Source organism: Neovison vison, chromosome 6 (genome assembly GCF_020171115.1).
Source record: "Neovison vison isolate M4711 chromosome 6, ASM_NN_V1, whole genome shotgun sequence".
NCBI lineage: Eukaryota > Metazoa > Chordata > Mammalia > Carnivora > Mustelidae > Neogale > Neogale vison.
This window is the reverse complement of record NC_058096.1, coordinates 81,274,566-81,295,835: the sequence shown is the minus strand read 5'-3', so window position 1 is coordinate 81,295,835 and position 21,270 is coordinate 81,274,566. Positions and strand designations below refer to the sequence as shown.

At 37.6% G+C, this 21,270-nt stretch overlaps 1 protein-coding gene across 1 annotated transcript in view; it reads right to left on the bottom strand.

Annotated features, from left to right (window-relative positions):
- Positions 1-657: 657 nt before the first annotated feature.
- The window catches only part of GMPS (guanine monophosphate synthase), a 90,528-nt gene continuing 69,915 nt past the window's right edge, over positions 658-21,270 (bottom strand). The window contains exons 12-16 of the mRNA XM_044251649.1: positions 19,016-19,141; positions 7,374-7,489; positions 3,527-3,657; positions 2,414-2,586; positions 658-780 (exon numbers count right to left, since the gene is read on the bottom strand). Of these exons, the coding sequence (XP_044107584.1) occupies positions 679-780; positions 2,414-2,586; positions 3,527-3,657; positions 7,374-7,489; positions 19,016-19,141 (648 nt within the window). The 3' untranslated portion in view covers positions 658-678. The remainder of the gene's footprint in view (positions 781-2,413; positions 2,587-3,526; positions 3,658-7,373; positions 7,490-19,015; positions 19,142-21,270) is intronic.

Below are 21,270 nucleotides of genomic sequence, written 5' to 3'. Positions count from 1 at the left end.
ACTATGGCATCTATGTGGGACAGGACTTGAAAACATTTTAAACTAAGACCAATCATAGCTTCTTTCTCCCACAGTTACAAATTCTAAAGTACTTCAACAAATTCCCAGTGTTTTCCATCTTAAGGGAGCTTACATTTGATAGCCCCAGTGTCCTACAAAAGGGGCTGGAACAGCCAGCCCACCAACACCTTATCTCCTATATCCATCCCTCACCCCTATCTTCAGAGGAGTAAGGTTACTTATAAGCAAATTCAGATTCTCTGAAAGACACACATACTAACTCACACTAGTATATAATGGGTGTTTTCTAACAGCTCTTAGAAACTGGCAAGGGGACAGAAGCCTATTACTACCCCCAAAGTCACCCACCTTCATACACCTTCACTGACAGAGACATTAATAGCAACAGTGAATTTATACATAAAGAACAAGTGAGGCAAAGGCAAAAGCAGTGCCAATCTGACTGTAGGCAATGGTGCTTTGATTATACCCGTACAAGTGCTTCAGTTCCTTTTAGTCATCCCCAACTCAGCTCGTAAGCCGTAGATTTTTGCTGTAGAGAACTCAGATGTGATGCAGCCGCTCAGTAACTCCTTTCACAGTACCGCATGTCAATACTGGGAATGGTTTCTAATCAATTTAAACTGAACACAATACTTTAATAGAACAAGAAGTTTATTACTCCCACTCGGTAGTTCCTGGGGGCTTTGATGTTAAGTCATACATAATTCGAGAAATACCAGGAATCTTCTTAATCTCAGTGACCATCTTTAACACCACCTGTTATAAAACAAAGATCATAAATAGAAGAGCCGGGATCCAGAGCAAGTCCAACAGACCTAGAAAGCTTCCATTTACAATTAAAATGTGATCTATTTTTATTATCGTTGTCTATGTATATAGTATGGTCTCTGATTAATATTATGTAGTGAACCTAACTTCCTTCTATAGATTTAAGTGAATTAACTCAGTACTACTCAAAGTGTAGTCTGCAAACAGTTGCCAGTATGCATTTTATGTTTATTACTAGTCCATAACAAGTGTTTAGAAACATTTACAGCAATTTGAAACTGCTGTGACATCCAAACACCTTATACGATGTATTAAAAGCCAGTGCTTCACATATATTCTGTGCCTGAAACATACAAGTCTGAGGCCAGCACAGGGGCACATAATGCACTTTAATAACAATCACTACGAAGTGTCAAAGAGGACAAGGCCCGGTCACTTGAATCGACAGAAAAATATGGCAAATTTGAGCTTAAGGGGAAACGAACTCTTAAGTAAGCCCCACTCCTCAACCTAGCTATGTAGCTCTAACCAGAGCCTTGCTTTAAAGAACAGAGCAGAGGTCCACCTAATAAAGTCCCCCTTTTTCATTTGCTACTATGCAAACAGCTCTCTGGAATGCTCCAGGCGACAGAGAACAGGAGACGGAGATGGTGATCAAAACAGTTGGCAGTTGGAGCACCTGGATTGCTAAGTCCATTAAGCATCTGCCTTCCACTCACATCATGATCCCAGTCCTGGAATGGAGCCCTATATTGGGCTACCTGCTCAGTAAAAAGCCTGCTTCTCTCTCTCCCTCTGCCTCTGCCCCCTGCTGAAGCTTGCTCTTTCTCTGCTCTCAAATTAAAAAAAAAAAAAATCTTTAAGAAAAAAAAAAGGTAGCAAGCAGAGCATTAAGTAATTCATGGATGTCTAGCCATCATGGTATCAAATCTCATCCATATTTCTAATAAACTCTTCTTCACTACCAGGGTTTTCTCCTTTATTTGGAAAATACTATTTATAAAGTAGAGGTCGGAAAGATTAGATAGAAATGTACATTAGAAGTGGTTACTCCACACAGTAATCAGACATTTAGAGGAGTATAATAAACTTAAGGTCTTTTCTAGAAAACTATTATAATTATTTTTTAAAATTTTAATTCAATTAGCCAAGTTAAAGTACCTCATTAGTTTTTAATATAATATTCAATGACTCACTAGTTGAGTATAACACCCAGTGCTTTATTTATTTGTGGAGATTAAAAAAAATAATAATTATGTGGAAAATAAAAAAAATAATAAAAGCCTACGGGAGCCTGGTGGCTCAGTCAGTTGAGTGTCCTAGTCTTGATTCCGGTTCAGGTCGGGATCCCAGGGTCATGGGACAGAGCCCTGCCTTAAGCAACCCCCCACCCCCGACACACCCCTTTCAAGCTCTATGCTCAGTGGGGAGTCTGCTCCTCTCCCCATCCTTGTGCCCCTCCCCCCACCACACACACATATGCTTTCCACTAAAACTTTGAAAAAGAAAATGAAAAAGCCTATCTTATAAACAGAAAACCAACCCCGGAAATAACAATTCTATCACAGCCTATTCCATTCACCGTATTATAAAATGTACATGAGAAAAATATGTAAGTTACCTCTACAGGGATTTCATTGCCAGGTGTTGCAGGTATACCAGTCATGAAATCACTAGTAATAAAGGTTCGAATAACCACAGATCTCTGGCATGAAGGCTGCTTCTGAAGTGGGTCCCGATCAAAATGCAATGGTGTCAGAATCACTGGCATCTGGCTAATTTTTCCAGCATACCCTAGAAAAAGGAAGTAAACATGTAGAACCAATGATCATACCATGGAAAAGCACTCTAACACAGTTCCATTAAATCCTCCCAGAGAATATCTAAAATCACATACATAAACATACCAGTTAAGACTGTCATCATGCATGTTTTCAACTACTGTCATATTTGTAAGTAAACTCAACCACAAATATAAACAACAGAATTTGATAATTGCAGTGATGTTACAGTGCTGAGATATATATGTAAGTCCATTCTTGTTACTCAAGGAAATTATGGCCTACAATGCAAACACTGAATTAGCACATTGTAAACCACTGTCCCTACGAGAAATATAGAGATTCCTGCCAAGCCTCTGGTCACATTTTCATCAACCAATCAATACGTAACCTTGTTTTATGCGTATTTCTGTTTAAAGACACCCTATTATTTATTCTGGATTCATTAACATTGAACTCACAGCCAACAGCACTATAATTCATACATGAATAAAGCTTATCTAACCCACATATTTTCTCTATAAGGTACATGACAGCCCTCCTGTGCCGAGAAAACTAGACAGCACTTCAGCACTACGCCTGGGGGACATTTCAAACAGTAAAATCAGAAACAAAAAGCACAGAAATGCAAAAAATATATGGTACTAAATAGACTACAAAAAGGACACCTGTTTATAGTATGAGTGAACAAAGAGAATATATTTATAACCTCAGCTGGGAACAATGGGAGTCAGGTGACTCAAATTTTTTGCTTATATGTACATATCCACAAATGACCATAAAAGTGAAAATTTTTATAACAGCAGGCAATATCACAGACCAATCCATAGAAATGAGTAATAAAAATAAAAGCATTTAAAATTCAAACACGCATCCTCCTAACTAGAAATCATAATGCCACATTTCCAAATTCTAGTTAGAGCATGTAGTAATAAACAAAATGAACAACTTACCAGACTCCCGGAGAATAGTATGGGCCTCAAAGTCAGCTTGGCGTAAAGTACTGAGCACCCCTGTAGTCAAGAAAGTGGGAGTAACATCTGTAGGAGGTTCTTTAACTGGTGGGCCAAATATATAGACAACTCTAGAAGGGGAAGAGGTAAAAATTATAGAGAAATGACATTTTAGTAGAAAAAACAAGGAACATAGAATATCATTCTTGGGGTACCTAGGTGGCTCAGTGGGTTAAAACCTCTGGCTTCGGCTCAGGTCATGATCCCAGGGTCCTGGGATCGAGCCCCGCATTGGGGTCTCTGCTCAGCAGGCAGCCTGCTTCCTCCTCTCTCTCTCTCTGCCTGCCTCTCTGCCTACTTGTGATCTCCATCTGTCAAATAAATAAATAAATAATCTTTTTAAAAAATGTATCATTCTTTCCGTTAATTCTGCGGCCCCTCTCTCACCTACTTCAAATCACCACATGGGTAGGATAGGATAGAAGATTATATATACAGGGGTACCTGAGTGGCTCTGGCATCTGACTTTGGCTCAGCTTATGATCTCAGGGTCCTGGCATCGAGTCCTGCATCAGGTTCCATGCTCAGGAGGGGAGTCTGCTTGTCCCTCTACCCCACCCCCCACTCATACTCTGTCTCTCTCTCAAAAATAAAAAAAAGATGATATACTTTTTTTTTTAAAGAGAGCATGCACACTTGGTGGGGGCGGTGCAGAGGGAGAGAATCTTAAGCAGGCTCCACACCCAGCAAAAAGTCCAACACAGAGCTCGATCCCACAACCCTGAGATAATGATCTGGACCAAAATCAAGAGTCAGACACTGAACTAAGCCACCCAGCTGCCCCGGGATATAAGATTATAGAAGGTTCTATGTTCTATGTACCTTCCCAAAAGTGTATTCTTTGGAATAACAGTATCTCAGAATATACAAAGATATAGGGGATTATCACAATTCTCTATTCATATGATGTCCTGGGCTGATGTGTATCCCCCAAACTTCATGTCAATCTGGAATCTACAGGTTAAAAATAGGGTCTTTGCAGATGTAGTATATAAGATAAGGTCATAATGGATCAGGGAGGCATAAATCTATGAAGGTGTCCTTCTAAGAAGAAAAATTTGGAAACAGACAAAATAGGGAGGGCCATGTGAAGGTGAAGACGGAGACTGGAGTTACATTGCCAGTGTATGCCAAAAACTAGCAAGAGTAAAGGAAGGATCCTTCCCCAGAGCTTTATGCCCTAGAGAGCATGGCCCTGCTAACACCTGACTTCAGACTTCTAGCCTCTAGAACCATGGGAAAATAAATTTGTCTTAAGCCTCCTGCTTTGTGACAATTTGATATAGTACCCCTAAGAAATAAACATACATAAGCCTGGGGAAACACTGAGTTGAACAAATAAGTAGGTTGTTTTATGCCAGAATTTCAGAAACTATATGTACTAGAAACCTACAATGCATTTCCCAATTTGACTAATTTTTTGTTTCGCTTTGTGAAACACTGATCTCAAAGAAAGATTCTCTTTTCCCCATTATTTAAAATGTTACCAAAACAGAACCTGGCATCCTACTATTTGCTTCTAAAAGGAGTAACTCACTACTTCTTTAACTAACATCTGTTTGAAAGGTAGGAAGATATACTGCCGGTGTTAATAAAAGTAACGTTTAAAAGAACACAACTTGAGGAAATTATGATCAGATAATTACAATTCTAGAGGAATCCTACCGCTGGTAGGGAGGATCTGTTCCACAACCTTCCCCCAGAAAACAAGGGGCAGTCAGGATATAGATATGAATGCATCCTAGCGCTCCCGACTTGGGACTCCAGCCAGCACACAATCGTCCCCTTTCTCTAGTCCTTTCTGTCTTAACCAAAGAAAATACATGTCTCTTGGCAAGTTCCATAGTGAAGTTTAATTTTTTTCCTTTTTTTTAATATGTACTTGGAATAAAATCATAAAGAAAACAGCATCAGATAAAAACGACACTATCACCAACTAATTCATTGCCTCCTCCCAAACATACGATATAGCAAGTTTTTGTCCCATGTACCAAATGCTATACTTCTACTAAACGATACAGTCCCTGGAGTTCATAAATGATCCTTCAAGGAAAAAGCAACTTGGAAAAAGAATGCCACAAACTTGCTCTTTCTGTCTTATTTCTTACAAACAAGAGTGTTCATAGAATGCACAGGAATAAGTCATCTTTCACATTGTACAGAACAATAAAACTGCAGCAGACCTTCTCTACACAAAGATGCCACAATGCAAATTAGGACGAAACTTGGCAAAAATAGAAAAAAATGTTTTGAATCGTTTAAATTCCAATTCCCAAAACAGACCCTAGCAAAGAAATCTAAAGACTCTTAAGGCTTGCTAGGTTCGTAAATCTATTTTTTTGTTTGTTGGTTGTTAGACTTTATTTTTTGCAGGGGGGAGGGATATTTGGGAAAGTAGGGAGGAATGTGGGAAAAAGAAAACAGGCAGAAAAATCAGCATATAAAAGGACAGAGAAAGTTTAAACAAGGGTGAAGGACCTGTGGCAAAAGAAAAATAGAGGGGCGCCTGGGTGGCTCAGTGGGTTAAGCCGCTGCCTTCGGCTCAGGTCATGATCTCGGGGTCCTGGGATCGAGTCCCGCATCAGGTTCTCTGCTCAGCAGGGAGCCTGCTTCCTCCTCTCTCTCTCTGCCTGCCTCTCTGCCTACTCGTGATCTCTCTCTGTCAAATAAATAAATAAAATCTTTAAAAAAAAAAAAAGAAAGAAAGAAAAATAGAGATGAAAATGTAAAAATGTTGTGAAATGAAAAACAGAAGCAGTTGAGTCAAACTGAGGGAAAGGGAATGTTCTGTATAACCTAAAAAGTTTATTTAGATATCACACATTCTCTAGAAGATCAATAATAAACCATTATTTTAACCAAGGCAATGAATTCCATTCAAAATAGGCAATTACAAATTTACCATTATTTATTAATAATTCACTCTTCTCAGTGTATTGATGGTGCTTCTGTAGACCTTAGACTCATCACAGTAATAAGCCTTTCAGTGGGTATGTTAATACCAGTAAAAAACTGACTTCCCTCTGACTCCTTGTCTCAAAGGACAAACTATACACACCCTGCTGGGTGAACACAAATAAGTAGATTCCTAATTCCTGTAGCAAACTTGAGTAAACTGAAAACTCAAGTAACTATTTTTAGCTAATTGTTTAATATTCATGAGGAAAATAAAAAAGTAGACAATGGTGAAATGAGAACATCTAATCAGCAATCTGGTGTGAGATTTTTTGAATTCTACATGAGACAGTGCAATGGAGCATTACACATAGATTATAAATCAGCTACAGACACATCCAACAATAGAAATTACCACGCAAGTGAAAGAAAACCTGGATCAGAAAAGATAAAATTCTACATGTAGTAGAGTCATATACCTTTTTCTTTTCTTTGATTTCCCCTGGGGTTATTATTAAATTAACCAAGTCTCTATTGGTAATTCTATCACCCATACATATTCCTTCCAGTGGAAGAAAACATATTACCATAAAACCAATAGCTAGCATAATCACCTAATTTGGAAGATAGGTTTTTAAAGTGTCTTTAATATTTAATACTTAATTTTTTAAAAATCCTTCCTATTTTTTGTTTAAACAAAAGCAAAGTTTTTTATTAAGCAGATGACTAGTGATAAAGGAACAAAACACAAGGTATTATTAAGTATCTGCTCAATTGTTACTTACGTGCATACCTGTATCTATACTTTGAGTCTTCTGGTCTCTCCATAATGGGAACATCTTAAAAAATACACCCTTCTGTTTCACCTCACCTTTGGCCCTGTAGAACATACCTGTTAATGTTGTGACACATGCGAGGTATAAGTCTAGCCAGGAAAATAAGAGATTCCCAGTCAGGCTCGTCTTTACTGGAGATTCCACACACGTAACTGTAGGAACGACAGTCACCCTGAAAATAAAAATACAGTCAATTATTTTTAATGGTTTTCTAAAGCCAAAAGATGGACTGGAAAATATTTCATGCATGGTAACACCACTGACAATTTTTTTGGTTGTTTCTTTTTTAAATGAAAACCTGTTTGAATATATAATATATAAGTATATATGAATATTTCTCTAATGATATAAACCCTAAATTAAAACCCCATATTAAATTCTACCTAAATCAGTTCAGATACAAAGAAAGTGTCGTGGTAATATTAAAACTTTATTCAAACATGCCAAAGGTGCACTGGGATTTCATTCCAAGTATCTGCCCAAATGTATATAGCCAGCACACTTAATTTGGCAGATAAGATCTGCCCATGTTCTACCTCAACATAATAAAGGTTATATATGAAAAAAACCACAGCTAACATCATGCTCAACAGGGAAAACTGACAGCTTTTCCTCTGAGAGCAGGAACAAGGCAATGATGTCCACCCCTGCCACTTTTATTCAATGTTGTACTGGAAGTCCGGACTACAGCAATCGGAGAAGGAAAAAAAATAAGAGGTATCAATAGTGGTAAAGAAGAAGTTAAGCTGTCACTATTTGAAGACAACATGATGTTACACAGAGGAAATCTTAAGGACTCCACCAAAACTACTAGCAGTAATAAATAAATTCATTAAAGTTGCAGGATACAAAATTAATACCCAGAAATCAATAGCATTTCTATACACTTAAATGAAAAAGCAGAAAGAGAAATTAAGAAAATAATACCATTTACAACTATACCAGAAAGAACTACACCTAAGGATAAACTTAACAAAGTAAAAGAACTGTAACTATGAGAACTATAGAACACTGATGAAAGAAATTGAAGAGGACACAAATGGAAAGATACTCCATGCTTATGGATTAGAGGAATTACAACTGTTAAAATGTCCATACTACCCAAAGCAATCTACACATTCAATGCAATCCTTACCAAAATACCACCGGCATTTTTCACAGAACTAGAACAAATAATACTAAAATCTGTATGGAACCACAAAAGATCCTGGATAGCCAAAACAACCTTGAGAAAGAAGAACAAAGCTATGGTATTACAACTCAAGATAAACTGCAAGACGACAGTAATCAAAACAGTATGATGCTGGCACAAAAACAGGCACATACATCAGTGGAAAAGAACAGAGAAGCCAGAAATAAACCCACACTTATATGATTAATTAATCTATGACTAAGGAGGCAAGAATATGCAATGGGGGAAAAAACAGACTTTTCAATAAATGGTACTAGGGAAGGTAGACAGCTACATGTAGAAGAATAGAAGTGGACGACTTTCTAACACCATATACAAAAATAAACTCAAAATGGATTAAAGATCTAAATGTGAGACCTGAAACCACAAAAACCCTAGAAGAGAACACAGACAGTAATTTCTGTGCCATAGTAAACATTTTTCTAGATATTTCTGAGGCAAGGGAAACAAAAGCAAAATTAAACTATTGGAACTACATCAAAATAAAGTTTTTGCACAGTGAAGGAAACCATCAACAAAACCAAAAGGCAACCTAGTGAAAGAAGTATTTGCAAAATGATAAATCCAATAAAGGGTAATATCTAAAACGTGTAAAGAACTCACACAACACCAAAAAACCCAAACAATTGAATTAAAAAATGGACAGAGGAGCTCAAGAGATATTTTTTCAAAGACCCACAGATGGCCAAAAGACTCATGAAAAGATACTCTGTATCACTAATCATTAGGGAAATGCAAATCAAAACCACAATGAGGGGACGCCTGGGTGGCTCAGTTGGTTAAGCAGCTGCCTTCGGCTCAGGTCATGATCCCAGCGTCCTGGGATCGAGTCCCACATCGGGCTCCTTGCTCGGCAGGGAGCCTGCTTCTCCCTCTGCCTCTGTCTGCCTGTGCTCGCTCTCTCTCCCCTCTCTCTCTGACAAATAAATAAATAAAATCAGAAAAAAAAAAAAAGAAAAAAAAAAAACCACAATGAGATATCCGCCTATACCTGTTAGAATGGCTAGTATCAAAAAGACAAGAAATTAAGTGTTGGCAAGGACGTGGAGAAAAAGGAACCCTTGTGTACTGTTGGTGGGAATGTACAGCCACTGTGGAAAACAGTTTCTCAAAAAAATTAAAAATAGAAATGCTGTATGATCTTATAATTCCACAATTCTACTAATTGGTATATACCCAAAGAAAATGAAAGTAAAAACATTAAGTTGAAAAGATATATGCACCTCTATGTAATATATGCACCTCTAAATAATGCAGCATTATTTACAATAACTACGATATGGAAGAAATTTAAATGTTCATCAATAAATGAATGAATAAGATGTGGTAGGTACACACACAGAGAGAGTATATTATGCACCCATTAAAAAGGATGAGGGGGTTTTTTGTTGTTTTTTTTTTTTTTTGTCTTGCCATTTGCAAAACACGGATGGAGCTAGAGGATATTATGCTATGTGAGGTAAGTCTGACTGAAAAAGACAAATACCATAGGATTTCAGTCATATATGAAACCTAAAAATCAAATAAACAGCTAAATCAGAACTATGAACACAGGAATAAACTGATGATTATCACAAGCAAGGGGGGGAGGTGGGAGGACAGGCAAAATGGGTGAAGAGGAAGAGATGCAGTTTTCCAATTAGAAGATGACTAAGCGATTTTAGGAGTCAAGATGGTGGAGAAGTAGCAGGCTGAGACTACTTCAGGTAGCTGGAGATCAGCTAGATAGCTTATCTAAAGATTGCAAACACCTCCAAATCCAATGGCAGATCAAAGAGAAGAAGAACAGCAATTCTAGAAACAGAAAATCAACCACTTTCTGAAAGGTAGGACTGGCAGAGAAGTGAATCCAAAGCGACGGGAAGATAGACTGCGGAGCCGGCAAGCGGCGGAGCAACGGAGCACAAAATCAGGACTTTTAAAAGTCTGCTCCATGGAGGGACATCGCTCCAGAGGCTAAACCGGGGTGAAGCCCACTCGGGGTCAGCGTGCTCAGGTCTTGCAGGATCACAGACGGATCTGGGGTGTCTGAGTGTCTCAGAGCTTACAGGTTTAGAACGGGGAAGCCGGCTACAGAGACAGAGCCGAGGAGTGAGCTCCCAGTGGGGGGTTACCTTGAACCGGTCACAGGCTCAGTGAGCTGGGAGTGCGGCCAGAGGCCAGGGAGACGGGAGTAAATGGGCGCTGTTCTCTGAGGGCGCACTGAGGAGTGGGGCCCTGGGCAGCTCCTCCGGCCTGGAGACCAGGAGGCCACCATTTTCATTCCCAGCCTCTGGAACTCTACGGAAAGGAAAGTGCTCAGGGAACAAAAGCTCCCGAAAGCAAACCTGAGCGGATTACTCAGCACGGACCCTGGTAAGGGCGGTGCAGTTCCGCCTGGGGCAAAGACACTTGAGCATCACTACAACAGGCCCCTCCCCCAGAAGATCAATAAGAAATCCAGCCAGGACCAAGTTCACCTACCAAGGAGTGCAGTTTCAATACCAAGGAGAGCAGCAGAATTCCAGAGGAGGAGAAAGCAAAGCACGGAACTCATGGCTTTCTCCCCATGATTCTTTAGTCTCACAATTAATTTTTTTTTTCTTTTTCAATTTTTTTTCTCTCCTTCTAAATTTTTAACTTTTACCCTTTTCTTTTTTAACATTTTTAAACTAAATTTATCTAATATATATATATTTTTTATACTTTTTCTTTATTCGTTTTCTTTTTTTAATTGTTTCTTTTCTTTTCTTTTCTTTTCTTTTTTTTTTTTTTCCTTTCTGAACCGCTTTTTATCCCCTTTCTCCCCGCTCACGATCTGGGATCTCTTCTGATTTGGTTAAAGCATATTTTCCTGGGTTTGTTGCCACCCTTTTAGTATTTTACTTACTCCTTCATATACTCTTATCTGGACAAAATGACAAGGCGGAAAAATTTACCACAAAGAAAAGAACAAGAGGCAGTACCAAAGGCTAGGGACCTAATCAATACAGACATTGGTAATATGTCAGATCTAGAGTTCAGAATGACAATTCTCAAGGTTCTAGCCGGGCTCAAAAAAGGCACGGAAGATATTAGAGAAACCCTCTTGGGAGATATAAAAGCCCTTTCTGGAGAAATAAAAGAACTAAAAATCTAACCAAGTTGAAATCAAAAAAGCTATTAATGAGGTGCAATCAAAAATGGAGGCCCTCACTGCTAGGATAAATGAGGCAGAAGAAAGAATTAGCGATACAGAAGACCAAATGACAGAGAATAAAGAAGCTGAGCAAAAGAGGGACAAATGGACCTCCCCTGGACCACGAGGGGAGAATTCGAGAGATAAGTGACACCATAAGACGAAACAACATTAGAATAATTGGGATTCCAGAAGAAGAAAGAGAGAGGGGAGCAGAAGGTATACTGGAGAGAATATTTGGAGAGAATTTCCCCAATATGGCAAAGGGAACGAGCATCAAAATGCAGGAGGCGCAGAGAACCCCTATCAAAATCAGTAAGAATAGGTCCACACCCCGTCACCTAATAGTAAAATTTACAAGTCTTAGTGACAAAGAGAAAATCCTGAAAGCAGCCCAGGAAAAGAAGTCTGTAACATACAATGGTAAAAGTATTAGACTGGCAACGGACTTATCCACAGAGACCTGGCAGGCCAGAAAGAGCTGGCATGATATATTCAGAGCATTAAACGAGAAAAACATGCAGCCAAGAATACTATATCCAGCTAGGCTATCACTGAAAATAGAAGGAGAGATTAAAAGCTTCCAGGACAAACAAAAACTGAAAGAATTTGCAAACACCAAACCAGCTCTACAGGAAATATTGAAAGCGGTCCTCTAAGCAAAGAGAGAGCCTACAAGTGGTAGATCAGTAAGGAACAGAGACAATATACAGTAACAGTCACCTTACAGGCAATACAATGGCACTAAATTCATATCTCTCAATAGTTACCCTGAATGTTAATGGGCTAAATGCCCCAATCAAAAGACACAGGGTATCAGAATGGATAAAAAAACAAAATCCATCTATATGTTGCCTACAAGAAACACATTTTAAACCCGAAGACACCTCCAGATTTAAAGTGAGGGGGTGGAAAGAATCTACCATGCTAATGGACATCAGAAGAAAGCAGGAGTGGCAATCCTTATATCAGATCAATTAGATTTTAAGCCAAAGACTATAATAAGAGATGAGGAAGGACACTATATCATACTCAAAGGGTCTGTCCAACAAGAAGATCTAACAATTTTAAATATCTATGTCCCTAACATGGGAGCAGCCAACTCTATAAACCAATTAATAGCAAAATCAAAGAAACACATCAACAATAATACAATAATAGTAGGGGACTTTAACACTCCCCTCACTGACATGGACAGATCATCCAAGCAAAAGATCAGCAAGGAAATAAAGGCCTTAAACGACACACTGGACCAGAGGGACATCACAGATATATTTAGAACATTTCTTCCCAAAGCAACAGAATACACATTCTTCTCTAGTGCACATGGAGCATTCTCCAGAATAGATCACATCCTCGGTCCTAAATCAGGACTCAACCGGTATCAAAAGATTGGGATCATTCCCTGCGTATTTTCAGACCACAATGCTCTGAAGCTAGAACTCAACGACAAGAGGAAGTTTGGAAAGAACCCAAATTCATGGAGACTAAACAGCATCCTTCTAAAGAATGAATGGGTCAACCGGGAAATTAAAGAAGAATTGAAAAAAATCATGGAAACAAATGATAATGAAAATACAACGGTTCAAAATCTGTGGGACACAACAAAAGCAGTCTTGAGAGGAAAATATATAGCGGTACAAGCCTTTCTCAAGAAACAAGAAAGGTCTCAGGTACACAACCTAACCCTACACCTAAAGGAGCTGGAGAAAGAACAAGAAAGAAACCCTAAGCCCAGCAGGAGAAGAGAAATCATAAAGATCAGAGCAGAAATCAATGAAATAGAAACCAAAAAAACAATAGAGCAAATCAACGAAACTAGGAGCTGGTTCTTTGAAAGAATTAATAAGATTGATAAACCCCTGGCCAGACTTATCAAAAAGAAAAGAGAAAGGACCCAAATAAATAAAATCATGAATGAAAGAGGAGAGATCACAACTAACACCAAAGAAATACAAACATTTATAAGAACATACTATGAGCAACTCTACGCCAACAAATTTGACAATCTGGAAGAAATGGATGCATTCCTAGAAACATATAAACTACCACAACTGAACCAGGAAGAAATAGCCTGAACAGACCCATAACCAGTAAGGAGATTGAAACAGTCATTAAAAATCTCCAAACAAACAAAAGCCTAGGGCCAGATGGCTTCCCGGGGGAATTCTGCCAAACATTTAAAGAAGAACTAATTCCTATTCTCATGAAACTGTTCCAAAAAATAGAAATAGAAGGAAAACTTCCAAACTCGTTTTATGAAGCCAGCATCACCTTGATCCCAAAACCAGACAAGGATCCCATCAAAAAAGAGAGCTATAGACCAATATCCTTGATGAACACAGATGTGAAAATTCTCACCAAAATACTAGCCAATAGGATTCAACAGTACATTAAAAGGATTATTCACCACGACCAAGTGGGATTTATTCCAGGGCTGCAAGGTTGGTTCAACATCCGCAAATCCATCAGTGTGATACAACACATTAATAAAAGAAAGAACAAGAACCATATGATACTCTCAATAGATGCTGAAAAAGCATTTGACAAAGTACAGCATCCCTTCCTGGTCAAAACTCTTCAAAGTGTAGGGATAGAGGGCGCATACCTCAATATCATCAAAGCCATCTATGAAAAACCCACCGCAAATATCATTCTCAATGGAGAAAAACTGAAAGCTTTTCGCTAAGGTCAGGAACACGGCAGGGATGTCCATTATCACCACTGCTATTCAACATAGTACTAGAAGTCCTAGCCTCAGCAATCAGACAACAAAAGGAAATTAAAGGCATCCAAATCGGCAAAGAAGAAGTCAAACTATCACTCTTCACAGATGATATGATACTCTATGTGGAAAACCCAAAAGACTCCACTCCAAAACTGCTAGAACTTGTACAGGAATTCAGTAAAGTATCAGGATATAAAATCAATGCACAGATATCAGTTGCATTTCTCTACACCAACAGCAAGACAGAAAAAAGAGAAATTAAGGAGTCAATCCCAATTACAATTGTACCCAAAACCATAAGATACCTAGGAATAAACCTAGCCAAAGAGGCAAAGAATCTATACTCAGAAAACTCTGAAGTACTCATGAAAGAAATTGAGGAAGACACAAAGAAATGGAAAAATGTTCCATGCTCCTGGATTGGAATAAATATTGTGAAAATGTCTATGCTACCTAAAGCAATCTACACATTTAATGCAATTCCTATCAAAGTACCATCCATCTTTTTCAAAGAAATGGAACAAATAATTCTAAAATTTATATGGAACCAGAAAAGACCTCGAATAGCCAAAGGAATATTGAAAAAGAAAGCCAAAGTTGGTGGCATCACAATTCTGGACTTCAAGCTCTATTACAAAGCTGTCATCATCAAGACAGCATAGTACTGGCATAAAAACAGACAAATAGATCAATGGAACAGAATAGAGAGCCCAGAAATACACCCTCAACTCTACGGTCAACTAATCTTCAACAAAGCAGGAAAGAATGTTCAATGGAAAAAAGACAGCCTCTTCAACAAATGATGTTGGGAAAATTGGACAGCCACATGCAGAAAAATGAAACTGGACCATTTCCTTACACCACACACGAAAATAGACTCAAAATGGATGAAGGACCTCAATGTGAGAAAGGAATCCATCAAAATCCCTGAGGAGAACACAAGCAGCAACCTCTTCAACCTCAGCCACAGCAATTTCTTCCTAGGAACATCGCCAAAGGCAAGGGAAACAAGGGAAAAAATGAACTATTGGGATTTTATCAAGATCAAAAGCTTTTGCACAACAAAGGAAACAGTTAACAAAACCAAAAGCAACTGACAGAATGGGAGAAGATATTTGCAAACGACATATCAGATAAAGGACTAGTGTCCAAAATCTATAAAGAACTTAGCAAACTCAACACCCAAAGAACAAATAATCCAATCAAGAAATGGGCAGAAGACATGTACAGACATTTCTGCAAAGAAGACTTCCAGATGGCCAAGAGACACATGAAAAAGTGCTCCATATCACTCGGCATCAGGGAAATACAAATCAAAACCACAATGAGATATCACCTCACACCAGTCAGAATGGCTAAAATTAACAAGTCAGGAAATGACAGATGATGGCGAGGATGCAGAGAAAGGGGAACCCTCCTACACTGTTGTGGGAATGAAAGCTGGTGCAACCACTCTGGAAAACAGCATGGAGGTTCCTCAAAAAGTTGGGAATAGAACTACCCTATGACCCAGCAATTGCACTACTGGGTATTTACCCTAAAGATACAAATGTAGTGATCCCAAAGCTCACGTACACCCGAATGTTTATAGCAACAATGTCTACAATAGCCAAACTATGGAAAGAATCTAGATGTCCATCAACAGATGAATGGATAGAGAAGATGTGGGTCTATATACACAATGGAATACTATGCAGCCATCAAAAGAAATGAAATCTTGCCATTTGCGACAACATGGATGGAACTAGAGCGTATCATGCTTAGCGAGATAAGTCAAGCGGAGAAAGACAACTATCATATGATCTCCCTAATATGAGGAAGTGGAGATGTAACATGGGAGTTAAGAGGGTAGGAGAAGAATAAATGAAACAAGATGGGATTGGGAGGGAGATAAACCATAAGTGACTCTTAATCTCACAAAACAAACTGAGGGTTGCTGGGGGGAGGGGGGTTGGGAGAAGGGGGGTGGGGTTATGGACATTGGGGAGGGTATGTGCTATGGTGAGTGCTGTGAAGTGTGTAAACCTGGCGATTCACAGACCTGTACCCCTGGGGATAATTATATGTTTATATACATATAATATAATATAACATATGTTATATTATATGTATAATACAATATAATATAATACAATATAATATCATATAAACATATGACATATTATATGTTTATAAAATAAAATTTTAAAAATTTTTTTAAAAAGATGACTAAGCACAGGAATAAAAGCATAGGGAATGCAGTCAATGATATAATAGGGATATATGGTGACAGATGATAGCTACACAACACATAGAGAGGTTGAATAACTATGTTGTACACCTGAAAATAACATAATATTGTGTGTCAACTAAACTCACACACACACACACAAAACTATTAAAATGAAAAAAGATCTATCCATGTTTATTAGGTGTATATTCTTAAGTATTAAGTCAGAGATAAAAATAATTTCATAAACATTTACTATAAATTTCTTTAAAAATGAACCACTGAAAGTTCACTTAAAAATAAGTTAACTTGGGACGCCTGGGTGGCGCAGTTGGTTGGACGACGGCCTTCGGCTCAGGGCGTGATCCTGGAGTCCCGGGATCGAGTCCCACATCGGGCTCCCAGCTCCATGGGGAGTCTGCTTTGCTCTCTGACCTTCTCCTCGCTCATGCTCTCTCTCACTGTCTCTCTCTCTCAAATAAATAAATAAAATCTTTAAAAAAATAAAAAAATAAATAAAAAAATAAGTTAACTTATTAACTACTACTACCTACTACTAATCTCTGTCAAATAAATAAATAAAATCTTTAAAAAAAAGAATAATCTACTTGTAATGGCATGCAAAGATAAGAAATTCGTGATGTCAAGTTTAAATGAAGAAAGATGACAATGCACATCTATAATTCCTTTATTTTCTTTTAAAATTAATGTTTCTGGAAGGACACATATAACAGAACTGGAGAATAGGCGAGGGAAAATTACTCAAAATAAACTGAATTTTTACTTATTTTTTTATAAGTATGGTTTATTTTGGTATTTAGAAAATAAGCTTCATTGCTACCCTAACCAGGAGTTATGAGGTTTTTTTTTTTTCTGGGCTTCCAAGGGTCTCAACTTCAAAAGCATAAGACTAGAATAAACTAAGATATCTAACAACAAAAGGAACTTTTGTTTTGATGGTAAAAGTAAATAAGCTTCATTTTTAAAGAAATCATTCACCTAACATAATGCCTCAAACATCTATTCTTCTAACATTATTATCCATAATAACTACCTAAAAAGGGGAATAGGTAACTAATTCAACTTCCTGCCTAGCAGGGGTTAATATACAGTTGGAAGTTCTCTGTAAGAGATCTACTTAGGACTGGAAAAACTTTTACACATCAAATACCTTATATGTTCTTCTAGTTTTATACAGTAGGGTAATAGCTGCCTGTAAGTATAATAGCATAAACTTCAAAATCAATCTGCGTATAATGAGATAACCAAACACCACTGAAAGAAAATTATTTCTACAGTTCCAGAAAGGGTTATTTTAATAGCGATTTAAAAAGAATATACGTAGCTTTCACATATGGCCTTTAAAAAGAGGGGAAGAGGAAACAAGTTCAAAATAAGTGGACCTATCAAAATACCTTAAAGGCAACGATGAATTTTTAATGTCTCATTTACAAAAGAGTTACATGAATTCAGGAGAAGGAAGAATTTAAATTGATGACTCAACTTCATGTATTTAAGAAAAAGATACTTACTAAATTTCAGATGAATAATCTCTAAAGCAGAGCTAATTTCTTCCCATACATAAGGAAGGCTCCGTAACTAGCATTCATACCATTTTAAGTTGAATTACTGAAACCTTTACTAGTTTTCATTTAACTAAAAATCCTAAGGGAATAAAAACTTTCCTCTTCTCTACCCACCCAAACCTCTCCCCAGAAACTCACCTGAGGATCATATAAAGGAGAATTTAATATAATCTATTTATTTTTTTAATGCATTTTTTCCAATTTATTTATTTTCAGAAAATAATATAATCTATTTATAAATAACATTTTAAAAGTAAAAACTAAATTATGCACACATGCTTTTACAATTAAGAAAGACAGAACCATAAATACAAAAATGTTAGTTGTACATGATCACAGCTAAGAGAACATGTTGAAGAGGCAGAGAGCACTGGTTTAAGGAATACACAAGCTGAGAGTAAGACCTAAATAGTGTAACATGTTCAACTGGGGGCGTTCTTGCACTTAAGACTTCTAAAGTCACAGTATATTTTCACACCAAGAAGCATACATGAAGGCATGACTTCTTGGTACCTGCCCTTCAAGGCAGAAGCAAGCAAGTCAAGCCCATAGTAAACCACTATTTTAGTATCTGCTTTTGGTTAGAGATGACAGATGTTCCCCAACTACAAAATCTCAGCCTCAATATGTAGTTTCTGTAACCCTATTCACTCCATAAACACTCTATAAAATACCACCTTTTCAAACATTTCTAAATTTGGTGTATATACTTTCATATTTCAATACTTTCATATTTCATTTTCCTAAGTCACTCCTATTTCAATATTAATGGAAAGAATAAACTGCAAAAAGTTATGTCACAGATCAATGAATTCACCCAACTCACCTGCACACCTACAGTTTTAATCGGCAGCAGGAAGGCATTCAATGAATGCAAACTTGTAATTTGCATCAGCTTCTCCTGATCCTCTTCCGTTGTACAAGCTTTGACTCTTTGTAACAGTGTATGCGGCTGAGAAAACCAAACAGACACTTAAGGTTTCAAAAGATAAGGTATTCTTTAGGTATCTGTTACTGTCTTATGTATCCACACTTACTGGTTTACAGCAGTAGATCCTATCTGATATTTTCTCTGACTTGTGTGTGCTATGCAGTACATCAGAATTTCACTCCTGAGAGCCAGGGCTATGAGAAGTCAAGTATCAGGATAAGAAATACAGATTATATGTGTATACTTCAGGGATTTAATCCTGTCAGTGGCAAAGGGACATACCTCACATGAGTTAAACCTTTTCCTTATAATAAAACTTCTTACCATAAAATCACTCTGTCAAAAAATTAATATATGGGGTGCCTAGGTGGCTCAGTGGGTTAAGCTTCTGCCTTCGGCTCAGGTCATGATCTCAGGGTCCTGGGATCAAGCCCCACATCAGGCGCTCTATTCAGCAGGGAAACTGCTTCCCTGTCTCTCTCTGCCTGATCACTCTCTGTCAAATTAATAAGTAAAATCTTTAAAAAAAATTTTTTTTAATAAAAAAATTAATATATCTCCACCAACTTCCTTTTTTCTGGTGTATTAACCTGGTATATGCTCTCCCATTCTTTTACTTTCAGTCTATCCTTAGGTAAACAGACTATAATTAGATTTTACTTCTCAAACCAGTTTGACAATCTATGTCATAACTAGAGATGTTAAACCGTTTAACTGTAGGTTAATAATATGGTTGGACTTCATTCTACTACTTTATTCAGTAGTTTCTATTTGTCCCAGTTTTTAGGGCTTTTTTCCCCCACATTTTTCTAAACTTATTTCTCCCAGTTCATTTATTTTCCTTCTACTGGTTTTGAAGTTAAACCCTGTATTTTTCTTTTTTTAGTAGTTCCCTCTAAGTGTTAACATGGATACTTAACAGAAGAGAATCAACCGCTCTGTCCTCCCAGCAAACAACACAAGCATTTTGAATACCTTAACTCCAATTTCCTGTGGCTTACATGTTATTTTAGCTGTATACTGTTATAATGTTTTTAAACACACAAAATTTGAGATTATATTATACAGCCCGTGTTTGTTTCAGGCTGAGAACCACTGCCCTTAGTTCCTTAAGTAATTGACTATTGATAGTAAATTCTGTTTATCTATAAATGTCTTCATTTGCCCTAGTTCTTAGAAGTCGGTTCATCCGTTCATTATTCAGAATTATTTTCTCATGGCACTCTGAAATCTTCATGTTTTTACTGTGCTTTCAGTATAATCGTCTTTCCTTCAAAGGATAAACCACCTTTCTCCTGCAGCTGTTTTGTCTTTGGCAGTCAGCAGTTTTGCTAGGTATATCAGCTAGGGAGATGTGTTACATTTCCTGAATCTGAGGCATGGTGTCTTCACCAGTGTGGACAACTGTCTATTATCTCCTCCTGGACATATGTTAATATTGACCTTTTCATTCTATTTTAACCTCTTCTCTATATATTTTCTCTTTGATGCTTTGTTCCGATTTCTGGATAATTTCATAACACCTGTCTTTGAGTTCATTACTTCTTTCTTTAGCTGTTTTTATTTTTTTATTTTTTTTTTAAAGATTTTATTTATTTGACAGGCAGAGATCACAAGTAGCCCAGAGAGGCAGGCAGAGAAAGAGAGGGGGAAGCAGGCTCTCCGCTGAGCAGAGAGCCCAACGAGGGGTTCAATTCCAAGACTCTGAGATCATGACCTGAGCCGAAGGCAGAGGCTTAACCCACTGGGCCACCCAGATGCCCCTCTTTAGCTGTTTTTAATTTTTATTTTCATTACTAGAACTTAATTTTTTTTTGAAGCTGCCCAAGTCATTTTGATAGTCTTTTACCATGTATCTCATTCTTACTATCAACTGCTTCTCTTAATTCTACATACCTTACACTAACTCCAGTATCTGAAGTGTTTGAGGATCTTGTTCTGCCAGTTTTTTCTTCCACTAGCTCTCATTCATTTACCTTACTTCTATATATATTTTGCAATTTTTTAAGTTCATATATAGTTATTGGAACTCTATATGTGGGGATCTTGCTACATTCCTAAGCCTGATACCTGGAAGCACTAAAAACCAAGGTCCACTTTCGATTCTTAGTCTGAAGTTTTTCAGACCACAGATGAATTTCAGCACCAAA